We start from the raw sequence: 23,817 nt of genomic DNA, 5'->3' as shown, positions 1-23,817 counted from the left end.
ACAGTGTTACAGATCGGGGTGTGACTGAATGGTAACAAACCAAATTTTTTAATACATTGCCTTAATGAGAATTCTTTTGAGGTTAAAGATATGCCATCTTCTAGCGATGGAGACAGAGAAAAGACATTTATAAAAATTCATTTATTAACAAAAATTTATAGTTAACATTACAAATACATTATAAAATACTGATTAATTTATTAAAATATATCCACTTCATTTCGTAAAGCATCAGTCAGACATATGTTGAGACATTTATGATAAAAGTATGAGTGCATTTTGCACGCGCCTAAAAATCTCGATGCGAATAAAAATGTCACTATCCCATAACAAGTCTCTATTCTTCGCTCTAATCATCAAGTGCATCTTATTTCCCTTCGATCAACTAGATTCACGGATTAGAACAAAAAGCCACTTTATTTGTTTTATTAATCTAGTTTTAATATTTCGTCGAAATCTCTTTTGTTATTTCCCCTTATCACCAATGTATGCTATGTCCCCCTTATCCTCCAAGTGCTATTTTTTCATAACATCAAGTTCCACAATGTAGCAGCAATGAACGGATGTGTTGGTTGAGCTGCCTCAGCTCCTCCTCGTCAGGACTCTCTGCCTGGATGAGCTGCTCCCGTTGAGAGATTAGGGAAGAGAGTTTCTCGCTTAAAGGGTTCTTTGGCGCTGTCCTGGAATATATAGTAGAATAAATGTACTTAGTACCTACTTCATTATTCGTATTTGGTTAGCTTATAATGATATATTTTCCAGATCAAAATTGCAATTTGCATACTTCTATCGCTTCATCCACATTCATAAGTGATATAAAAAGTCTTGAAATTTTTACCTTCATCTACATGATGAATTTATTTCACTTACTTCAAATCTTCGAACATTTCCATTCCGCCTGGACCGCAATTACCTGAAAAAAATAATAATAAAGAAAACCATATGTTTTCATTTCCAATTTTCCAAAATTTATGTTTGATGGACTTTTAATGATTTATAAATGTGAATAATTGATTAGTGAGTGTTCGTGGTTAAGCATACGTGTTGGAGAGTGTTACACTATCGGATTTTAAGACTTCTGATGTTGTCCCAAAGAGTCAAGAGAAAGGCAGAAGTAAAGCACCCACAACTATTACTCGACCGATACCAAGTACTTATAATTCTATGACTAGAAATGTCTAAACTAGTATAATAAACTTGGATTTAAATCTCTTTCCCATGGATGTCGTAAAAGGCGACTAAGGAATAGGCTTATAAACTTGGTATTCTTTCTTTAGGCGTCGGGTTAGCAACCTGCCGCTTTATATTAATCTCAATTCTATTAGTAAGCCAAACAAGTGAACGTGGCCAATCAGTATTTTAAAGACTGTTGGCTCTGTCTACCCCGCAAGGGAAATAGACGTGATTATATGTATGTATATTGTAGACGATGGGCTAGCAATCTGCCACTATTTGAATCTCAATTCCACCAAAAGGAAGATTCTTCATCCAAAGAATCATTGAGCCATTCAGCTAAACGTGGCTATCGGAGTCTTGCTACGATTGGCTCTATGTATCTCGTATGGCATGAAAACGTGAGGCTTAATTTTTTTATATGTACATACATTTTTTTTATGTGTACGTACTTAGTATAGAGTTGGTGTCCAGGCCAGGGGTGTTGGCCAGCAGGTCCACGTAGAAGTCGTCTTTCAGCTTTTTCAAATCCACGTCGTTCTCCATCAGCAACTTCTCGTCTTCGTCCGAAATCGGGTCCAATCTGGAAGAAAAGTTTTTTTTTTGAAAAAGAAACCCAAATTTGTTGTACTTTTATTCTATTGCTATATTTGATTTTTTTGTTTTTTTTTTTCATATTATGTAGAAAACATTTTGCCAATGTATGATCTGTTCTGTAGATTTCGGATACGCATTTAATACAAACCTACGAGTTTATTATTTTTAATTTCTGACCAGTGAAAAAAAAAAAACAAAAAAGCCAACATCACGTGGTGTTCCCAGGCGGTCACCCATCCAAGTACTGACCACGCCCGACGTTGCTTGACTTCGGTGATCGGACGAGAACCGGTGTTTTCATCGTGGTATGGACGTTGGCGATGGAATGGTTGAAATTAATGAACATCTAGCGGGAACGATGATTTGAGCTCGACTGCCACCAATTATGCGAGGACCTTGCCTTGTACCTTGATCAAATCGAAGACGTTCTGGCAAAAGGTCAAGTCAAAAGGATGCAGGGATGTCAAGTGGAAAGATATAATAACCGCCCACCCCTCCGGGAAAGAGGCGTGATTTGATGTATGCAACAACGTACCCCTGTTCCTTTAATCGGCTTCTATCCCGCCTCAGTCGGTCGAGTAGTAACCGCCGCTGGGTCAGTTTGAGCTGATGTAACTCCCGCACGCAGCGCCCCCACTGCTCCTTGAAGAACGACTTGGATTGCACCGCGGTGTCTAGCTTCTCTTCTAGGCAACGCTGCGAAACACGATAAACTATGTACCTATGCGCATCGAAATCGGTATAAAATTTATAGAGCAACAACATTGATATATAATTTACGCCATAAAAGCATTTTCATGACCGGTTCAGATAATAATAAATTGAATAATCGAAGTTTCAAACTTAACTTCTTTTTTAATATAAGTATTATTGATATTTTATGAATATTGAATAAAAATATCTTTTCTCAAGAAAATTAAATGGTAAAAAAACCAATGACACATTTTTATTATAAAAAAAATAAAAAGCCAACATCACGTGGTGTTCCCAGGCGGTCACCCATCCAAGTACTGACCACGCCCGACGTTGCTTAACTTCGGTGATCGGACGAGAACCGGTGTTTTCAACGTGGTATGGACGTTGGCGCCAATTTGAACGAAATACTTGATAGTAAGCCCATAATGTTTCAAAGTAAATGAATGATGATTTACATAATTTGTCAAACTTACCAGTTCTTGAATAAGACTAGCAGTTTGATCCTTCGTCAGGCCGGAATATCTACTCTCTGCATCTTTTTCGTTGTTCTTCAAATTTGTCTAGAATCATAAAAAAAAAAGCTTCAAATCCAATAAGACACCCCACTGCCCTTTAAAAAAAATATGTCCATTTGGAAATTATTTCAGTACATTTTGATCTGAACTTAGATCACGAAAATCAGGTGCAAAAGGTCAAAAGTACCCGAAACCGCCGAGCTTGCATGAAGAGAGTTATGAATGTGGATGAAGCGAAGGAAGTATGCAGAGATCGTGGCAAGTGGAAAGAGGTAGTCTCTGCCCACCCCACCGGGAAAGAGGCGTGATTTTATGTATGTATGTAAAGTTCAATATATACATTTTCAAACTTCGACTTTTGCATTCAGTTGTACATGGTTTCTTGGGGGGGATATAAGTCACCTTGAGCACGTCAATCTGTTTCTCCAGCTGCGCCACCTTCTGCTCCAACTCCTCAATGCGCGAGTCCCTTCCCGTGAGCTGATGCCGCATGTCGGCCTCCATCCTCTGAGACGCGGCGCGCAGCTCCTGGAACTTGGCCGTGTAGTGAGCTTCTAGAGACTTCTTCGCTTCTATCAACTGGAAATTATAATTATTAATTTATACATACATACATATTGTCACGTCTATATCCCTTGCGGGGTAGACAGAGCCAACAGTCTTGAAAGACTGAATGGCCACGTTCAGCTATTTGGCTTTATGATAGAATTGAGATTCAAATAGTGACAGGTTGCTAGCCCATCGCCTAAAAAAAAAACCAATTTTGTAAGCCTATCCCTTAGTCGCCTTTTACGACATCCATGGGAAAGAGATGGAGTGGTCCTATTCTTTTTTCATTGTTGCCGGGAACCACACGGCACTATATATATATATATATATATACCTATATATAAATAGTATAATACCTTCATGGAATAAGTCCGCCGTGTCAAGTATATTTTTTTAAACTACGCACCTACTATTTCTTGTTACTGTGTAAATTTCTGCGCAATAAAGATATTACAAACAAACAAACAATATTAGTACTGTCACGTCTAGACGAAAATCGAAAATTTATTTAATTATAAATGTCAAAGTCTTCTTAAGTACCTATGCAACGATATTATACGGATAAATGGCTAGTCTAGATTTTTATGTTATATGTAATGAAGGTTGTTCCGAAAGATCCAAGACAGAACACAGGCCGATATATACTTATATTGCGGAGAAAATCGCGTGGAACAGATACTTAGGAATTCTCATATTAATTTGCTTTTTGCTATTTGTGCTGATTAACAAATAATGGAATACAAATACTTATAACATTTTATCCAATATCTGCCGAACCTAAGACTGAAACCTGTAAGAATGCAGACGAGACAAAAAAGTGGAAAACAAAATTCATAATAATTTTCTATTCCTATATACTATATCACGTCTATATCCCTTGCGAGGTAGACAGAGCCAACAGTTTTCATAGGCCACGTTCAGCTATTTGGCTTAATGATAGAATTGATATTCAAAAAGGAATCTCACATTTATAAGCCTATCCCTTAGTCGTGTATTTATTTTTTTAATTTACTATGTAAGTCACTCTGTTACACCTACCTTTTTCTCTCGTTCGGTGTTCCGGTACCCCCTCAACCGGAAGTCGTCTGTGGCGCGGCTGAGGTCCGCGGCGAGGTTGCGACACTGCTCGATTCCCTTACTCAGCTTGCACTCTAGCTCCGTACGCTTCTTAGCCCACTCTTTGGCGAGGAGTTCTAAGTGATAATCTTCTTTTCGTTTGAGCTGTCATGAGAATAAATTGGCCAAGGTCGTAAATCAAATAACACAAAGATATTATTACAATCTTGCAAAAAATAGCTTGACTGAACGTGGTACTCCTGCTATGCAGTGTGTGATATACAATTTCAAACAAGTCGTCGCCAACGTCCATACCACGTTGAAAACACCGGTTCTCGTCCGATCACCGAAGTTAAGCAACGTCGGGCGTGGTCAGTACTTGGATGGGTGACCGCCTGGGAACACCACGTGATGTTGGCTTTTTTGTGTCCAAGATTTTTTTTAAATGTTTAATTTTCAAAAATCGTTTACAGTTCTTTTTTACCATTAATTAATCTACATATAATTTTTTATGAAGCAAAGGAAATATGCAGAGATCGTGGCAAGTGGAAAGAGGTAGTGTCTGCCTACCCCTCCGGGAAAGAGGCGTGATTTTATGTATGTATGTATGTATAATTTTTTTTCTTAATTCACGATTGTGGGAAGGAACTTCTCACACAAATAAATTAATAAAAAATTACCTGACACGTAAACAGCTGCTGTTGTTTCTCCTTCCAGTCTTCGAGTTCGTCCACAAACTTCTGTAAGATGGCGTCGCGGTCCGCGGCCGATATCAACTGCTTTACCATGTCTGAAATTATAGCGAAAGTTTACTCGTAGTCGTACCTACAATCACATCACAGTCACAAACACATCACGTCCTTATCGTTTACGGTGTAGACAGAGCTACTATTAGTCACAATAATTCAAGGCAACATTTTGCCGGTTGATAATGAGAAGTGACTAGGCCACTACAAAAAATAATCCCAAGTTAATAAACCTTTCCGTTGATTGAATTTACCATCCGAAATTAAAAACATAAATTAATGCGAACCAGGCGATACACACTACATTTTTTTTTCTTTACTGACGAGAATGAAAACTAACCTTTTTCATCTTCCTCCTGGCTTTACTCCCGCTAGCATCCTCACCACTCTGGAGAGGAGCCCACGGTACGCTTTTGACCATGAGATCCTAGATTGCATGAGTCAAATTTCGACACGAAGCGACTCCCATCTGACCTCCGCCACTTTTGCAGGGGAACCTAACCCGTATTGGATCGATCATGGTTACACATCCGATTGCCTGAATGTGCAGGTTTCTAAACAATGTTTTCCCTCACCGTAAGAGCATCGGTTATTTTTCGAATAAAACTCTTACCTTTTTCACTGTGGTTAATGCAAGAATCACTTTTGCTTGTCTCTATTCTAATTGGATCCCTGAAATTAAAATAACAAAAATATAATCTTCACTATCACTTTATAGTATAACGCATAGTTGATTCCCGCGTTTGTCCCTATGTATGCTTAGATCTTTAAAACTACACAACGGATTTTGATGCAGTTTCTTCTTAATAGATAGTGATTCAATCAAGACGAAGGTTTTCATGCATAAATACTTATCACAGGATGTATACAGGATTTTAGTTAAATGCAAAGAAATATGAGCAGAAGTAATTATTAAAATATCTTTAACAATCAGCATCTGAGACTATTACCTCTCTATCACCCGCAAATAAGTAGACCCTAGAATTTGACACTTCCAGAATAACCAGTTGCAATTTGTAAAAAAAAAATCTTCATCAGAGCCACTATAGTGTTGAAATCTGTTTAACTTCCGTACCGGGTGCTAAACTACGTTTATTTTATTTTTTATCTATTACAGCATGTTATTACAGGCTTATACACCCAAGGAACATTGTTAAAGTACTTTTATACTTTTGTCCTACTATGTATTTTTAACCGTGTTTGCCTGCAAATAATTAAATTCATTCATTCATTCATTCATTTTATGTTATGTCTAAGTTTACACATATATATACACTACTTACCTCTGAATGCCATTATCATCTCTAGACGTGATGTCTTCCACTATCAACCTCTGAGACAACACTTCCCTGGCCGTCACCCGACCCTCTCCGGCAAACTTGTCATCAGTTCTGACGTTCTCATCCTCTTTTCTAGACACATTATCGGTGGATCCTGTAAAAAGTGATTTATTAAATCAATATATAGCTGAACGTGGCCATTCAGTCTTTTCAAGACTGTTGGCTCTGTCTACCCCGCAAGGGATATAGACGTGACCATATGTATCTATGTATGTATTAAATCATTAAGGAACTATATTAGCAACATTAACTCTATTTTGCACCTTTCATTTACGATTTTAATTCTTTTGATTTGGGTGGTTGTTGTGGCTACACAATAAGATAACATTTGTGGTCCTCTGTCAGGTCATGATTAAATACAACCATTTTCTCATTGGCCTATGTTTGGATGTTTTTCTATACAGTCATCAAATTAGTATCATATCATTATAAGTCTCGAAATTACTTTGGGGCTAGGTCAATTTATGTTTCGAATCGTTCCGTTCCAATATTCGTAGTTTCCTATATAGAGTATACTACAGCAAACCCGCGCGTTGAAATTTACAGGAAATCCTGTGAAACCACATAAGAAACCTAAATACCAAATTCCAAAGTCTAGACCCAGCGGTTTGGGATAATCAGTCAATCAGTGACCTCTCTTTTACATCTACATTCAATAGATTGTAAATTTGAACACTTACCTTCTTTCTTATCAGTCTGTCCATCCTCTGCGTCACACTGCACCTGCATGTCGCTCGTCATGGGCCGGAAGCGAGAAGCGAGTAATTTCTCTTGACTCTGAGCAAACGATTCGCACATTTTCTTTATCATCTCCGCTATTTCGTTAGTCTGCAACACCGCATCGCCTGACGCATTTGTGTATCTAAAATTAAAAAACTTTACTCAAAATAAATACCTACCTAATTCTATAAAAAAAAATTAACACGAGTTAGGAAAATTTTAAAATACGAAATTTACAAAAAGCTAACATCACAGGCGGTCACCCATCCAAGTACTGACCACGCCCGACGTTGCTTAACTTCGGTGATCGGACGAGAACCGGTGTTTCCAACGTGGTATGGACGTTGGCGACAGCATTATCAAAATATTGTAACACTTATCATGAATGACATTGAAAGGTTCTCGGGAATTTCTTTAGCACAACAGTAGGTGATGCGCTTGTCCGAGACCCAAAAGGTCCCAGTTTCGAATCCAGGCTATGGTATTTCGTATTGGTGTTCGATATTAATAAATATATGTATTTATCGTCGAGTTAGTATCTCATAGGTAATATAAGTCTCAAACTTTCTCAAGGCCAACTTAAAAATATACCTACCTTACCAGAAATGAGGTATGAATATTATGTTCTCACTGGGAAAGCCTAGATGAACAAGTCAAGAGTACCAGAAACCAACGTGGCAAAAAGATGTAGTCTCTGAACTTAACCCACCGGGAAAGAGGCGTGTGGTTTATATATATATATGTATGTATGTAAATACCTGTCAGTACTTCTAGCCACGTTGGTGTATGCCACCCCACCCACTTCCTGGTCGAAGTGCGCGCAACTCCCGCTTTTACACTCCAACACGGGATCTTGTTCAGGGACCTTTCTATTGGTTTCCAACTGGGTTGCACTGCGAGCTGTCAAGTTGCACGGTTTCTGAAAATAGAAATGGACCTTCGATGTTGCACTGTATTTATACAAAATTGCATCAAAATATGTCTACCGGTTAAGCCGTGAGAGCAATAGACATATTGATATATAAACAGACAGACAACTGCATAGTTTAATATGGATTTTTAGATTTTTTCAGAAAACTTGCACAATTACAAAAACAAAGAGAATTTTAATTAAAAGCGAGAGAAGCTGCAGGCAAAATAATAGTTAAAGTCACACCTGTCTCTCAGTCTGCATCCCTACAAACTTCAAACTAATCTCGATGTCTACAAAAGGCCGCCTCGCCTGCTCCCTAAGGCCGCCTTCGCACCGCAGTATGTAACACCGCTCAGATATACTTAACGCGCGATCTTTGTTACAAAACTTGTTCAAGAACTGTGTTAGGTCATCTGTAGGGACCAACTTGCGAAGATCCACACTGCAAATGCCTGGGAAAATAGGAAAAAATCAAATTTTATAAATGGTATTGGCAGGAACATTGTGAAAAAGTTTACAAAAACGAGAAATAAATGTCAAACAATTGCAGGATATTCAACAGCTCTGATATCCACCAAAATATTTGAAAATGTAAACACAAATTAGCGAATCCGCGGGCAGACGTTAGCTGCAAGGAGACCAAAACATGTTCATTAATTTCAACATAGCCATCGCCAACGTCCATACCACGTTGAAAACACCGGTTCTCGTCCGATCACCGAAGTCAAGCAACGTCGGGCGTGGTCAGTACTTGGATGGGTGACCGCCTGGGAACACCACGTGATGTTGGCTCTTTGCCATTTCTTTTACTTTCTTAATTGTAGATGTTTCTCCAGGGCCTGAGCTATTTCAAAAAGAAGTCACTATTGTTGCTAATTATTTTGTTTTTGTATTTTTGCAAGATCAATGGGCATCATGGAAGATGCGTGATTTTCTTCAGTACAATAAAAATTGTAAAAGTAAATCAAAGGGAAAAGCTTATAAACTTGAGGTTCTTTTAGGCGATGCTTACAACCTTGCAGTGTTTTCGAGACTGTTCGAGGTTCTCCCTGCCTAGTAAGAGATAGACACGTGCTTGTATGTAATATTATGTATTAAAACCTTTATTCCTTTATAAGAACTCACCAATATCCTTATCTCCCGCACACACCTTGATGACCAAGTGCGGGCACTCAGCGAAGTAGCGCGTGAGAGCGCCGAGCGCCGCGCGCAGCCGCAGCCACGTGCGCTGGTTGAACTGGGCGGCGGGGACAGAGCCTGCCGTGCTCACGCCCACTCTGACATTCACAGTTAGATACTTTACATTTCGGATATGGCTTCCAAAGTCATTTTTGTGAAAAAAATAGGTATTCATAGTCTCAGACTGAGGATACCATAAACTATAAAATTTGCTCTAGAAGTTTGCATCATGGTCTGATGGGTAGTTCCGGTTATATACTCAACGCTCTGAAGAGGAGCCCGGGGTTCACCTTTGACCATGATCCTGGGATTTCTGTGTATTAGGTAAATCAGGTTTTCACAAAGAGTGACTAACCTAACCCATATTGGATCAAGGTTATATGTCCAGTTGCCTGAATGTGCAGGTCTTCCTTCAACGGTTGGCAGTATATATATAGGTAGCAATAATTACCTGTCAGTCATAATGTTGTGAGTGAACACGGAGTATGTGACACAACAATGCACCGTCTCTCTGATGTCCATGGTGTCTGGAAGAAGCTGAAAATAATGTATGAAATATTACTGTGCCGTGTGGTTCCCAGCACCAATACAAAAAAGAATAGGACCAATCCATCTCTTTCCCATGAATGTCGTAAAAGGTGACTAAGGGTTAGGCTTACAAACTTGGGATTCTTTTTTAGGCGTTGGGCTAGCAACCTGTCAATATTTGAATCTCAATTCTATCATTAAGCCAAACAGACGAACATGGCCTATCAGTCTTTTCAAGACTGTTGGCTCTGTCTACCCCGCGAGGGATATAGACGTGATTATATGTACCAAGAGGGACTCACCAAGTCCAAGTTTTCAACGGAAGCTATGGTCAGGCTGAGGACAAAAAGCTGCTTTCCACTTCCAATCTGTATGAGCCCCTCCTCTGAAACCAGATGCGGTTCTAAATCCCGCGAGGAGACAGTCTTCTTGCTCTCCGCTATGTATTCCTCTGTAACATCAGAATCATACATACATCTATACACTTACTAATCTATACTAATATTATAAACCTGAAGAGTTTGTTTGTTTGTTTGAACGCGCTAATCTCAGAAACTACTGGTTCGAATTGAAAAATTCTTTTTGCGTTGAATAGAGCATTTAGCGAGGTAGGCTTTAGGCTATATAACATCACGCTGCAACTATAAGAAGCAAAGAAATAATGGAAAATGTGAAAAAAAAGGGGATAATTATTCATCCTTGAGGGCTTCAATGATGCCCAAAATAACTAATGCACGCGGACGAAGTTGCGGGCACAGCTAGCCACGATCTCCGCATTCTTTCGTTTCATCCACATTGATAACTCTCTTCATGCAAGCTCATGGTAAAAAATATTCTTTTTCTCCTATCCAGGAGGTGAGGATGTCACCGGGATTTAACGCCAGGAGGAAGAAGATAAGATAATTTAATTTTTGGACTTTCCATTAGAACAAATTAAGCATGTAAATACAATATTATTTAGATGCTTAATATGTTCTATCATCATAATATTTTTACCATAACGGTAACAATATTAAAAGATTGACAGAGTGGCTGACTTACTAAGCGTGAGGAGTACAGATTTGCCCGACAGCGTGTTGGTTGTTGAATGCAAACGCGGGTACGCCACTTCATTACTGTGGAACATGCGGAGTTCGTTTCTCTGAAACATGATTGTAAAGTTATTAAATCAGCAATTTAATTTCATACACGGAAAGTCCCGATTTCCCGTTTCCGTTATTTTCAAGAAATGAATATTTTCTTGTGCCGTGTGGTTCCCGGCACCAGTACATAAAAGAATAGGACCACTCCATCTCTTTCCCATGGATGTCGTAAAAGGCGACTAAGAGATAGGCTTACATAATTGGGATTCTTTTTTTAGGCGATGGGCTACCAATCTGTCACTATTTGAATCTCAATTCTATCATTAAGCCAAATAGCTGAGCGTGGCCTATCAGTCTTTTCAAGACTGTTGGCTCTGTCTACCCCACAAGGGATATAGACGTGACCATATGTATGTATGTAAGAATATTTTCTTCCCCTACATTCCCCATAGTACCTACGTGTATAAATCCAGTTTTTTACCAACAGTTTCAGTCAAGTTCTTTTATAGATATATAGATGATAGATAGATATGTAGATGTACTAACATAGTTTGTAAGACACTCTGTTACTAACACTATATAAGTTTTTAAACCTGAAATAAATTATTTTTATTTTATTTTATATTTTTTAAAGCAGCCAGCGAGCACGTAAAACTAAACTCAGTGATCATTTAGTGTCAGTTAACACCGAGAAAAGATGCGCCACGCCATTTTAATAAAGCAACTGAAAAATTTTTACCTACAACACGAAAAGATGGACATCTTTTTGTAGGTAATATTCCTTTTTTAAATTTCACGTTGCTTCGCTTCTCAATGTCAACTGACTTTTTCAAATACATTACATATATGTATATGTATCAATTGAGCTGAGGTATGGTATAAATGCTTACTATACATATCAACTTATACTGGATAGCATGTTCTGCTTTCATTTCAACGTCAAATAGTTTTAGTACTGAAGATATTGTTGGGCAGACTAAATGATGAAGTCGGAAAGCTGCCCGACCCCTAAGCTAAATGGCAGAGGGTGCAACTGGGAACACACAAAAATGACAGATGGATCTAGTTTTCTGTCAACAACATCTTACTAATTAAGGTAACAAACTTACAGGTGTAGGAGTGCTCAGTCTGTCTTCCACAGTGAGGCTCAACAGCAGCTGCGGGTGACAACATTTGCCTTCAGATCGCACGCCGAGAAGTCTGTGCCAAGCATGCTTTACCTGAAACAGAAAACACTAACATTTAATATTTTGAATTAAGTGTTATAACAGACATAACTACTTACAAGCAACAATCTGATTTTAATATCAATTTCATCATTGAGCTATATATCTGAATGTGGCTTTACAGACTTATTAAAACTTTTGGCTCTACCATGTAAAGAATAAAGACAGATTTGTATGTATGAAAGTAGATATGTCAATAGTGTAACGAGTTCCTCTGCTCTTTATTGACAGAGTTTTCAAAGGTAATGTGTACAGTAAGAAGAATGTAATAGAAATTTCTGTAACTGAATATATTTTTGTAAGTGATTTGAAGCTTGGAGTTTGTATCAAATTATTGTTTTTTTGGTTCATTACAAACAGAAAACCCAAAAAAAATATACCATTTGTACATATGTATATAAAATCACACCACTTCCCACAATCCCTGCATACTTCTTTAGCTTCTTCTGATGAACAGCACAGAGATTAAGACTACAAAAGTAATTTCTAGATACATAAAATCACGCCTTTTGCCCAAAGGGGTAGGCAGACTAAATAATGTCACTTGCCACAATCCCTTCACACCTCTTTAACCTCTTCCACATTCAACATTATCATCTTAAAAATAATCTTACATCAACAATCTTGTTGGACGGGCACGGCTGTGCTCCAAGCAGACTGAGAAGCAAGTAACCAATCTTGTCCTTCTTCCCTTGTGTGCCCAAACTGAACACTTCAACCTTGACGGGAACATTTTGAACTCGGAGGCTGCAAACATATTTTACCAATAAAATTATTGTTCAAACTCATTAAATTTTTACTATACTCATGTGAAGAGTCCTGTCTCGGTCTTGGGGATATAACTTAAATACAATTTCTAAATATAAAAATATATTACAAGTTAAGAAAGTTCCCAAAAGTTTAAAATTAACTTTACCTTCTAAACCTTCGTTTATCTGCTTCCCAAACAAGTTCAGCATCGAAGATTGGAGCATGCGTAGGCACCGTAGGATCGGTTTCTAAAATATACCCGTTTAGTGAACCGCTTACGATAAATGGAGTTCTTAAAAACCCAAAGCCGAGGCCTATAAAGAAAGTTTTATATTTGTATGATATGAATAAATTTGTTGTTTACCGGTCTGTTACTTTTTACGATTTGTTTCTTAACATTTACCTTCTTTCACATGGAGAACTATTTGGATGCTAGGTCCTCGTAATTCGTCCATTAATATTATCTCCCAAAATTAGCAAAATAAGTAAAAATTCAATTTTAAACAAAACGTAAACATTCCCTTCCAAAATCAAAGAAAGTTTGACATTTTGTTTGACATTTGTTTTGTATGCGGCAGTCAGTCAGTGGTTTGCGGATTACATTGTTGCCATTACAAATTATAAAATCAAGCAAGATCAATCACTCAGACTGTGGGTCTAAATGCCCCGCAGTTTCTAATTTCCTTCACAGAATTTCCTTTCTTAGGGGTCGATTCACGAACATTATTTAGGCCATATGTCCTAATTTTCCCCTCTCTCTTATTTTGCTGTTAACTTCAACGAAAGTGGAGGAGAGAAAGAGAGAGGCATATGCTTGCTTATAGGAGCTGGAGGCACACATTCTCAAACGGTATTTAACAAGGTAATAAGATATATTTTATAAATTCTGTATAAAACAGAGTCAGAGAAACTCACAGATTTAAAAATTTTATGTTTAAATGTCTGTGGAGACACCAATGCTCGCTAGCTAAACACACACACTCACAGCACATAAAATGATTGAACAACACAATAGCGACCATATATGATAATAATAAATTAAAAAAATCCATTAAATATAAATAATATGTACTGATGAATACCATTTTCTCGGGACCCAGTACTTCATACGCTTTGGTATCGAGATACTTGGTTCTCACAAGGCGTTTAACAAACGGCTGAGAGAGGCAACGGGTGACCCTCACGCGGGAAACCTTCTTGCACAGCGTATTGGTATTGCAATGCAGCCCAGGAATGCTGCCTGCGTGATGGGAAGCATAGAAAGGTGTCCAAACTTAAAAAAAAATAATTTCGTTTTGAAGAGTTTAGTTTACGACAGTTACTTAATCTCTGTTTTTTTGATTTTGACCTATTTAAGTATTTATTAGTGTTCTATAAAACAATCTTAATATTTTTAATTGTATAGTTTTTTAGTAATTTAACTTTGCCCAGCTATGAGTCTCAACTTTACCACGTTGGCCACGCTTGCTTAGCACTTTATTTATTTAAATATTTATGTTGCCAACGTACTTCGTTGGCATGGTGTGTACGCAGTTTGAGAACCGTTGAATTGAAACCCGCGCAAAATCAAAATAGTTATTATCAAAACAGGAAACAGAGCAGGAAACTTATTTAGCTATTTAGTGATATTGCACATTACTTTTTTATTTACTACCCCACCCGGAAAATTAAATTAAATTTCATAATGAAACAATAAAGATTTTGTTATTAATATGATAATTATTTTTATAAACATAAATGTACACACATTAATTATATAATAAAAATTAGACTTGACGAATCTATCGGTCAATGACTTCGTATTTCAATTCATTTTCAAATCAAATGACGTTTTTATATACAAACAAACCTGAAAATAATTTGTATGTATCGTAATTTCTTATTTTCTTTATATTATTTATAGTTAAAGATTTTTGATAAGGATAGCATTATCAAGTAATTGTAACAAATGAAGAAGTTTTTAAAGGAATATAAATCACAAGTTTGCAAAAGTTTCTCTGATTCACAAACGTCAGTTCCATTTGGGTATGTAAACAATTAATATCTCTTTTCTTTGAAGAGTTAATTTTTTCAAACTACCCTACTATTTGACCGCTTATAAATTACTTTTGAATTAGAAATCAATGGTTCTATTGTTTGTAATTGTGCGGTGAATTTCCTGCGACCACAGCCGCAGACTGTAGCCAAGCGAGCCCCGAACACGACCGGTGCGGATGAAGTGGATCAACGGAGCGCGACGAAAAGTAATTTGTACAAAAAATAAATTCACCTCATTGCGAACGGCGTGCTGTTCTGTTCGTGATGTTTTGTCTGACCGCACAATATATCGGTGGTCATTGTTGCTAGTCGTTTTTTATTACGATCGGTTCTCTAATGCGCCGGTAATGTCCGCGTACCGGGCGTGATTATTTCATCAGCTTTCAGTTGAAAAGTTATCAAAAAATTGGGCTGTAGTTACTGAATGTCGTTTCTATGTAGTGTCGGAATTGTGGAAGAAAAGTGGATTCTTTGCAGGACATGGGAGTTTTCAAGTGGTTGCGTCGGTAAGTTTATTTCAGTTTCAAAGTACTTATATCTTTATAGTTGAAATTACCAAGTAATCACCAACCTTCTCTCCCTAAGTTAAAATGAACAATGCGCGTCATACTAAGATCTAGTTTTGTAATGATTTTTAAAAGTTTGCTTGTGTTTAGTGCCTACAGTTTAGTCATTACATAGGTACCTATGTACCTTAGCTGTAAAGTTGCTGGTTGCTTGATTTGTGATTTGATACAATGGTCTTTTCAAGGCTTGGCTCTGTCTTCCCCACAAGGAATATAGACATGATTTTATGTATGTATGCATGGTATCCCTTAGTGGGAAATTTTACTGAGTTAGAAACTAAGTAGAATGGTTATTTGAATCTTACCAATAGATATGAAGGAAGGTATCTATTTACTAGTTAATTAAAAACTACTTTGTAATTACTTACTGTAACATTTGATATTCAATAAAAATTTTAAAAAATTAAAAAAAGAAGTTGTGCTCTGATGGTTAAAAGCCTGATCAAAGATAGAATAGGTCTTAGGTTTAAATCTATTTGTCATTCATGTAACATTTTTAAAAAAAGGAGTTGGATGGTCACAATCACAATGGCTAAGTAGGTATTTGCTCTATCCATTGATCCATGATACTGGCCACCTAGAAATGGCATCAGAAGCTTTTCATCAAATTTGAATACATGGAGGTCACCCCATGGGCATGGCTCATAGCTATTGTTGCGTTTCATACAATTTAATTACCTATTGCATGAATGGCACACTGGACTGGAATTTCAAAGGCCTGTCTGCTCTTAATCCAACTCTTTTGTAATTTTTTAACTGTCTTTTTTATTATCATCTTACATACATTATGGTTGATTTTCTTTTTATGAGAATTTCTATATTATAATTTTTCTAGAGCTAGTAATGAGAACATACATGTATTATCTATATTATCTGATCTTTATCCCTTATGATGCATTTTTAAACCTCACAGATACTTAATTAATTTGAATTTTTAAACACATATTATTAATTTGTATTAAACTTGCCTTTCTATTTCATTTGTATGTTTTACTATCTCATCATGAATTTTCTTATAAGAATCATACAAGAACATGTAACAAGCAATTAAATAACATTTGCCTTTAAAAGATGGGCCTTTTGTTTTAAAGGTATCTTCCTACCTTGACCGTAATTTGCTCAGGTTAACTGGAGTAATTTTAGTTTTTATAATGGACACCAGAATTCAAAGCTTTCCTACATAGAAAATTTTCCAAAACATAATGTTGTCTCTGCCCAGTTGTCCTAGAAAATAGGTTGTGTAGGATGTTTTTTTTTTAAATTATCATTGTAAACCATATTAAAGGAAATTAAATCAATAATATTTAAGTGAAAAAAATTATTATTAAGTATGTGACATTATAATTGCTGTACAATAAAGTCGTAATTAGAATAATTTGAATGTTCTAGTCCAGCTATATAGTGCATACAATATAACTTATCTTATTCTCATACAAACTCTGCCTTAAATCAAGGTCTTTGGCGCCAAAATTTTTTTATTATCAAGGTAATCATTGTTTTTGCCATTTATAGTGTCTGCGTTACAACGTTAATTAGAATATATAAAAAAATTTAAAGAGTAGACAGAGTCAATACTATCAAAAAGACTCAAAGGCTCTTTTTAAGCTGGATAGTATTCCAGTTGGTAAGTATTTTATATAAACATATGTATTTGTCTTTTTGTTAAAGAGGCCAACATAGTTTAGGCATCTAAAATGCCGTAACTTCAACTATTTAGGCGATGCACTCTTGTGATAAGATGTTCAAAACGACCCAAATAGCTACGGACGATACAAGATTATTTTAATTTGATCATGTTTCTTTTTATCTCTCGATTTGTTATTCATTCGACTGATACCAATCTAAAGATTTACGTAATTTCAAATCGGATTTGAAGAAAAGTTTTTAACCTATTGTTTTAGTGAAAAAGTATAAGGGCTTACGTTCAACCAATTTTATAGATTAAATTTTCGCTATCGGTAATTGTGCTATCGGTATTCGAAATCGATTTCGCATCGATTACATCTCGCGTCGGTAGCAGATTGATACACACTCTTACTCTCGTTCATAGACCGTGGGAATACAAATTCAAATTCAAAATTTTTATTCATTATTATAGGATATTATTATATCGCTTAATAATTGTCGTATGGTTTAACAACTTGGTTGACGTCAAATAAATTACTTAAAAACTAAGTTTACTGCCGCTTCCAAGGCGTCAGTGCAGAAGAAGCGGTAACAAACTGCACTGCAGCATTTTCATCAACAACGTCAACTTCACAATATTAAATTATACTTAGAATAGAATGTGGACGGGAGAATACATTGTTCACGGGAGATTTATATATTTATGAGATTTAATATTGAAAAAAGAAAAATATATATATATATATATATTATGGATTGCCAATTTTAAAAAGATTTATGTACAGAGTGTACTGAAATTTTGATTTAAGTTCAAATTAAACTACAATTAATTACGAGGTTCCTGTGCCAAGCTCGAGCCAGATGTTTTTATCATTAAGGTAATCATCAGTCCTATAATAAGCCTTCCCACAAAGTACTTTCTTTACATACTCTTTGAATTTTCGGTTGGGCATATCAAGAACAGACTCCGGCAACCTATTATAAAATCGTATACAGTTCCCCATAAATGATTTACTGACTTTGCTAAGCCTATGAAACGGCATGACTAATTTATGTTTATTACGTAAATTTCTATCAGTTGTGGCACTAACTTTTTGAAAAAAAGAGGTATTTTTCCTAACATACATTATAAGATCAAAAATGTACTGGGACGCTACTGTAGGTATGTTTATTTTCTTAAAGAGTTGTCTTAACGAGTCTCTTGGTCCTAAGCCGTAAATTGCGCGAACGGCCCTTTTCTGAATTATAAAAATAGTTTGTATATCAGCCGCGCTACCCCATAAAAGTAAACCATAAGATAACAAGCTATGAAAATAGCTGAAATAAACAAGCCTAGCTGTAGCTACATCTGTCAATTGTCGGATCCTCCTAACAGCATAAGCGGCAGAGCTAAGTCTATTGGATAGTTTAGAAATATGAGCACCCCACTGTAGCTTTGCATCAATTATAATTCCTAAAAACTTTGTATTTTCAACAAATTCTAATTTCTGGCCTTCCAGTGTTATGTCAGTATTGGCCTGCCTTACGTTTGGAAGGGTAAATTTAATGCATTGGGTCTTATTAGCATTTAAAAGAAGATTGTTGGTTGAGAACCAGATAGATATATAATACAATGTAGGTTTACTATTTCGAGAGTTTGATTTCGCTCGATCATCATATAGCGTTCCGATTGCATTTTGCAGTTGACTCGCTCCTAAGATCTAGGTTTGCTAGACAACTATCTAGAAGACTAGCATGCAAAATTACTGTAAGTTTTTACTGTTTTATAAATACTTTACTGCCTTGGGAAATTTGGTTGCGCCAGTTTTCTATTTTTTGTTTTTCGGTCGTCACTTTTCCGGCAAACTATGTGTGTTCATTATTTTAAGCTAAAAAACCAAGACACTACATATTATGTTTAAGTACCTGTGTCACGCTTCTGGACACCCTATGCATTTGCAGTAGCTAATTTTAAAACCTCGAGCGGAAAGAATCCGAATCTCTTGGTTCACGAATATGGTGAAAAAACATGGCAAAATAAATAATGTTGATTTATATACTGTCGGTTTAAAGACGTTTGACTAAATTTGCTGGGACCAGGGCAACAAACTTTATATCTGGACGCCTTGAAAGTTGAAACATCAAAAAGCTTGTTGCTGACCCACTGCTGAATAAAAGCTCTTAATCCCTTCTGACATAAATGTCGATAAAAATGTTTGAAAGAAGGTAGGCTTTTGCTCAACAATTAAACAAGGATGGCTATAAAAATGATCAGTCTCCAGAATACAGTTATAAAAAAACACGTGTCGTTCATTGGTTTAAGGTTCCATATAATAAAAATTGCCCGCACGAGCATACGATACAATGAATATCGATATAATGCGTTCGTGATTGATGCCCACATTAATTACCCGATTCAACCCGACACAAACCTTTCATCGCATTCTCTAAACAGCATTATTGAAATCCGCTTTCACTGTTTGTTGATCGCAAAACAAAATTATTTTCTTATTGCCATCCAAATTACAAAGATGGGGCTAGTGATTCTCATTTATGTAAGCTTTAATATCATCGTGTCACTCAAATTCGGGTAGGTATCCGCGATGCTTTCTATTTTAATTGAGAGTTGCGTAACGTATTGTTTGTGCAGCTTTATTGTCTTTGGATTAATAATTTTGTGTTTTATTGCTTCAATACGGATCTCTGTGCTGGAGTTTTTGGCTAAAGAATGTTGGCTTGTTCTGTTCAACCCAAGCAGTGAATCTTTGCTCTTTTTAAAAATCATGAAAAATGTTAGTTTTAAACTCGTGTTACATTAAAATGTTTGGTTTACTTTTAACTTATCAAATTCTTTTATAGATTTCCTTTAGTTATCCCTGGGGTCCAAGCATCCGTCATTCGTTACAAACAAAAATTACGCATACAATTTATTATAATAATTGGAAAATCTAATTTACCGTGATGTAGCCAACTTATATGTATTTTGGATTCCCTCGGGAGCGAAACTCCGAAGAACGGCTAGTTTCAACATGAAATGTTCCACTAAATACCGTCAAGTGTATCCGTCGCTGAACCGCAACAATCCCACGCTTTTGCCACCTGGGGTGCTATTACATTATTGCACATTAAAGCATATCGCTCGAAGTTATGCGAATGAAAACCGTTCGATTTTAATTGGTTCACCTTTTATGTATTTATCCATGAATGAAAATTTATACAAGACAAATTACTCTGAGTTAGCCATGAAGTAAGTTCGAGACAGCATAAAAATGCTAGTTTTATACTAGCTTTTCTTCATCCTCAAAAACTCCGGTTGCCTCGCGAAACGTTTTCGACAATCACACAATTTTATGATTGAACGATGATGAATCATGTAAATGATAACATTATATTAAGGTGATATTCGAATCTAGATTTTTTAGTGAGTCGCCAAATTTGAGAATAGTCTCACGCGCTCAGCCGCTCTGCCATTAGCTTAGTCATAGCTTCACTTTTTTTCTCTTCAACAATTGTTACTTTTAACGCGGAATTTACTTAGCATGCGGTGCTCACCTCCGGAAAACATTTAATTCAATGCCACTAATTGCTTGAAGTGATCAGCCCAGGAGATAGAAAAATGGCAATGTAATTTTTAAATTGCGTTTGGGCATGATTTGCATGAGCACGCGTAATCGATTCGTTCGATATCTTCCAAAACGACTATATAGATACAGAGTAATATTTTTGTGTGAAAAACTTATCATTACTGAATTTTATTCCTATGAGATTGTTGCTAATACTATTACAGTTGTCTTTCGTTTCATCTTGCGTAAAGTTGACGGTTATGGGGCGATAAATTTATTTATACATGATTCTTCAATATACGTTAAATAAATTAAAAATGTGAAACACTTCATTTTAGAATGGAGTCACTCCATATTTGCCCCAAGAATGTCGTAAAAAGCGACTAAGGGATAGGCTTATAAACTTGGGACTCCTCTTGTAGGCGTTGGGCTAGCAATATCAACCTAAAAACAACCTAAAACTTTTCCCTTGCATGGTAAACATACCCTGCAAGGCATAAAGAGGATGACTATATGTATGTATGTTATACATACACAAACTGTTACGGTTTGTTTCAGGGAACGTGTGACTATTACGACTCGTCATGATGTGGAGCCCGAGCCCACGCCGGTACCAGAGGCGCAAGACCCACAAGACACAACGGCGAAGGCAGGCACTATCAGGACAGAGGAGTACAAACGAGACTTAGCAGAGTTCCAAGCCAGGCGGTCAATCGGGAACAAGGAGCTGCAGGTCACTCCGGTGAAGAAGAAATGCGGCAGACACTCCCTGCCGATCTCTTGTACAGATTGCGCAGCGGAACACGACAACACGTTCAACTACGAAAAGAAATCCGCCGTCAAATATAAGAAGAAAACACACAAACGTGTACGCAGCGCGACATCCAGCGACAGACTCAACGATGGCCTCCCCAACATACAGTTCCTTTTTCAAAATCAAGTTTTTATGCCCGGTAATATATTTGAAACGGCATCCTATTCAGAACCGCAGAAATCGAAACGTCTCACCAGGCACAGAGTTATAAGATCGCCAGAAGCGGATTTTTTAGTTCGGCAACACATAGATTTTAAAGAAGAAGAAGAACAATTTGAGCCGCCAGAGTTTTTCAGAAACAATTCGCTGCCGTACGATATCAAGACGTTTCTTAGTCCGAAAATCGAAGATGACGTTGACGGGTTAAGAGCAGCGGGGGATCTCAGATTATCTAGTCATAATTCGTCGGTGAAGGATGATAGTGATGATAAATTGTGGGAGGTGATGAGTGAGCTGAAGAACTTGGACCAGTGGGCTGATGAACAGTTGCAGCCGAGGACGCCGAACAGGACCGTTTCGGATGATAGCAAAGTAAGTCATTGGGCATTTGGGTCGTTTCAATGAATCGGTAATGTGAGATCTAAAGCGGTTTTTCGGAGAATGGTGTTAGTCAAATTGAACAAAAGTAGTCGTTCGCTGCGGATTAGATCATTCGATAATATTTATACATTTTGATTTATCTTATAGGTGAAGGCGTAACACATTTTGACATTTTAAAATAATTATACTAACAATTTCCTATAAAATCTATCCAGCGTTCACAGCAGCATAATACCTAAAACAATTAATTTTTTTGCTAAAATTATAAGTTTTTATACTTACAGATTATGGGGTAGACTCGTTGAATCGGTATTTATGCCGTGTGGTTCCCGGTACTTTAAAATAGGACCACTTCATATCTTTCCCATGGATTTCGTGAAAGACGACTGAGGAATAGACTTATAAACTTGGGATTCCTCTTGTAGGCGATTGGCTACCAACCTGTCTCTATTTGAATTTAAATTCCATCATTAAACCCAGATATAGCTGAATGTGGCTTTTTAGTCTTCTCGCTCTGTCTTCCTCGCGAGGAATAGAAGAATATAGATTTGATTATATGTAGGTATGTTTTCCGAAGCGAATCCGCTGGCAGATGTTAGCTGCAAGAAGACCAAACTGGTTCATTAATTTCAACTTAGTCATCGCCAACGTCCATACCACGTTGAAAACACCGGTTCTCGTCCGATCACCGAAGTTAAGCAACGTCGGGCGTGGTCAGTACTTGGATGGGTGACCGCCTGGGAACACCACGTGATGTTGGCCTTTTTGATTCTTTTTATTTTTTAAATTTATTGGGGTACAATATTATTTTCCTCTTGTTACACGTTCAACAAAGCGAAACCTCTGATGAGCAGTCCGTCTTTTCAGCTAAACCCATGTAGCAAAACTCTATGTACTTCCCATAAAATCGTTTCATACAGTCCTGTGGTTCCCCGCCCTTAAAATTAGATCAATTTCATCTCTTCCTGGCTGATAAGGATTATAGAGACCTAACGGGAGTCACTTCGTGAAATTACCGTATCCTCCAGACTCCTGAATCGTGACTATAGCCGAAGCCTTGGCTCCTTAGGGGTCCTCCCTCCTCGCCTTCTTCAGCTGCGATTAGGATCAAAAATTAACTAGCTTTTAGCCGCGGCTCCGCCCGCGTGAATTAAGCGCCACCTACAAAAGAATACAGGTTTTTCGTAAGTCTTACGGGAACTATAGTAATTATCGGGATAAGAGGTACCCTATAATTATCCATCTCGAGACAAATTTTAAGAAGATTAGTTCAGTAGATACGCGTGTAGAGGTTTTAAACAAACAAACTTACATTCCCGTGTGGTTCCCGGCACCAATACAAAAAAGAATAGGACCACTCCATCTCTTTCCCATGGATGTCGTAAAAGGCGCCTAAGGGATAGGCTTACAAACTTGAGATTTTTTTAGGCGATGGGCTAGCAACCTGTCACTATTTGAATCTCAATTCTATCATTAAGCCAAATAGCTGACGTGGCCTATCAGTCTTTTTAAGACTGTTCGCTCTGTCTAACCCGCAAGCGATATAGACGTGGTTATATGTATTTATGTACGTAACTTACTTTCGCATTTATAATATCAGTTAGATTAACATAAATTTATTT

The 23,817-nt window shown here is 37.0% G+C and overlaps 2 protein-coding genes, 5 non-coding genes and 1 pseudogene across 7 annotated transcripts in view; 4 read left to right on the top strand and 4 right to left on the bottom strand.

Annotated features, from left to right (window-relative positions):
- Window positions 1-249: 249 nt before the first annotated feature.
- Window positions 250-13,610, bottom strand: LOC106129089 (uncharacterized). Its single transcript, XM_060948412.1, has 21 exons — window positions 13,474-13,610; window positions 13,237-13,384; window positions 12,935-13,067; window positions 12,204-12,314; window positions 11,054-11,153; window positions 10,315-10,463; window positions 9,936-10,021; window positions 9,431-9,582; window positions 8,549-8,757; window positions 8,151-8,311; window positions 7,353-7,534; window positions 6,616-6,766; window positions 5,946-6,004; window positions 5,267-5,376; window positions 4,569-4,751; window positions 3,384-3,560; window positions 2,940-3,026; window positions 2,306-2,466; window positions 1,626-1,756; window positions 871-913; window positions 250-680 (listed from the first exon to the last, which is right to left on the bottom strand). Exons 1-21 carry the CDS (start codon window positions 13,523-13,525, stop codon window positions 533-535), a joined length of 2,733 nt encoding a protein of 910 aa, XP_060804395.1. The 5' UTR covers window positions 13,526-13,610; the 3' UTR covers window positions 250-532.
- Window positions 1,971-2,089, bottom strand: LOC132902686 (5S ribosomal RNA). Its single transcript, XR_009657207.1, has one exon. It is a non-coding gene; the product is annotated as a 5S ribosomal RNA (ribosomal RNA).
- LOC132902683 (5S ribosomal RNA) lies at window positions 2,737-2,855 on the bottom strand. Its single transcript, XR_009657204.1, has one exon. It is a non-coding gene; the product is annotated as a 5S ribosomal RNA (ribosomal RNA).
- Window positions 4,888-5,006, top strand: LOC132902682 (5S ribosomal RNA). Its single transcript, XR_009657203.1, has one exon. It is a non-coding gene; the product is annotated as a 5S ribosomal RNA (ribosomal RNA).
- LOC132902688 (5S ribosomal RNA) lies at window positions 7,623-7,741 on the bottom strand (annotated as a pseudogene).
- LOC132902685 (5S ribosomal RNA) lies at window positions 8,979-9,097 on the top strand. The gene has a single exon (XR_009657206.1). It is a non-coding gene; the product is annotated as a 5S ribosomal RNA (ribosomal RNA).
- Window positions 13,611-15,018: 1,408 nt separating the features above from the next.
- The window catches only part of LOC106129070 (uncharacterized), a 29,863-nt gene continuing 21,064 nt past the window's right edge, over window positions 15,019-23,817 (top strand). Inside the window, exons 1-2 of the mRNA XM_060948649.1 lie at window positions 15,019-15,095; window positions 21,400-22,186. Of these exons, the coding sequence (XP_060804632.1) occupies window positions 15,019-15,095; window positions 21,400-22,186 (864 nt within the window). The remainder of the gene's footprint in view (window positions 15,096-21,399; window positions 22,187-23,817) is intronic.
- Window positions 22,839-22,957, top strand: LOC132902679 (5S ribosomal RNA). The gene has a single exon (XR_009657200.1). It is a non-coding gene; the product is annotated as a 5S ribosomal RNA (ribosomal RNA).

This window comes from Amyelois transitella, chromosome 16 (assembly GCF_032362555.1).
Source record: "Amyelois transitella isolate CPQ chromosome 16, ilAmyTran1.1, whole genome shotgun sequence".
Classification (NCBI taxonomy): Eukaryota; Metazoa; Arthropoda; class Insecta; order Lepidoptera; family Pyralidae; genus Amyelois; species Amyelois transitella.
The sequence above is the reverse complement of the archived record's forward strand: the minus strand, read 5'-3'. Positions and strand labels throughout refer to the sequence as shown.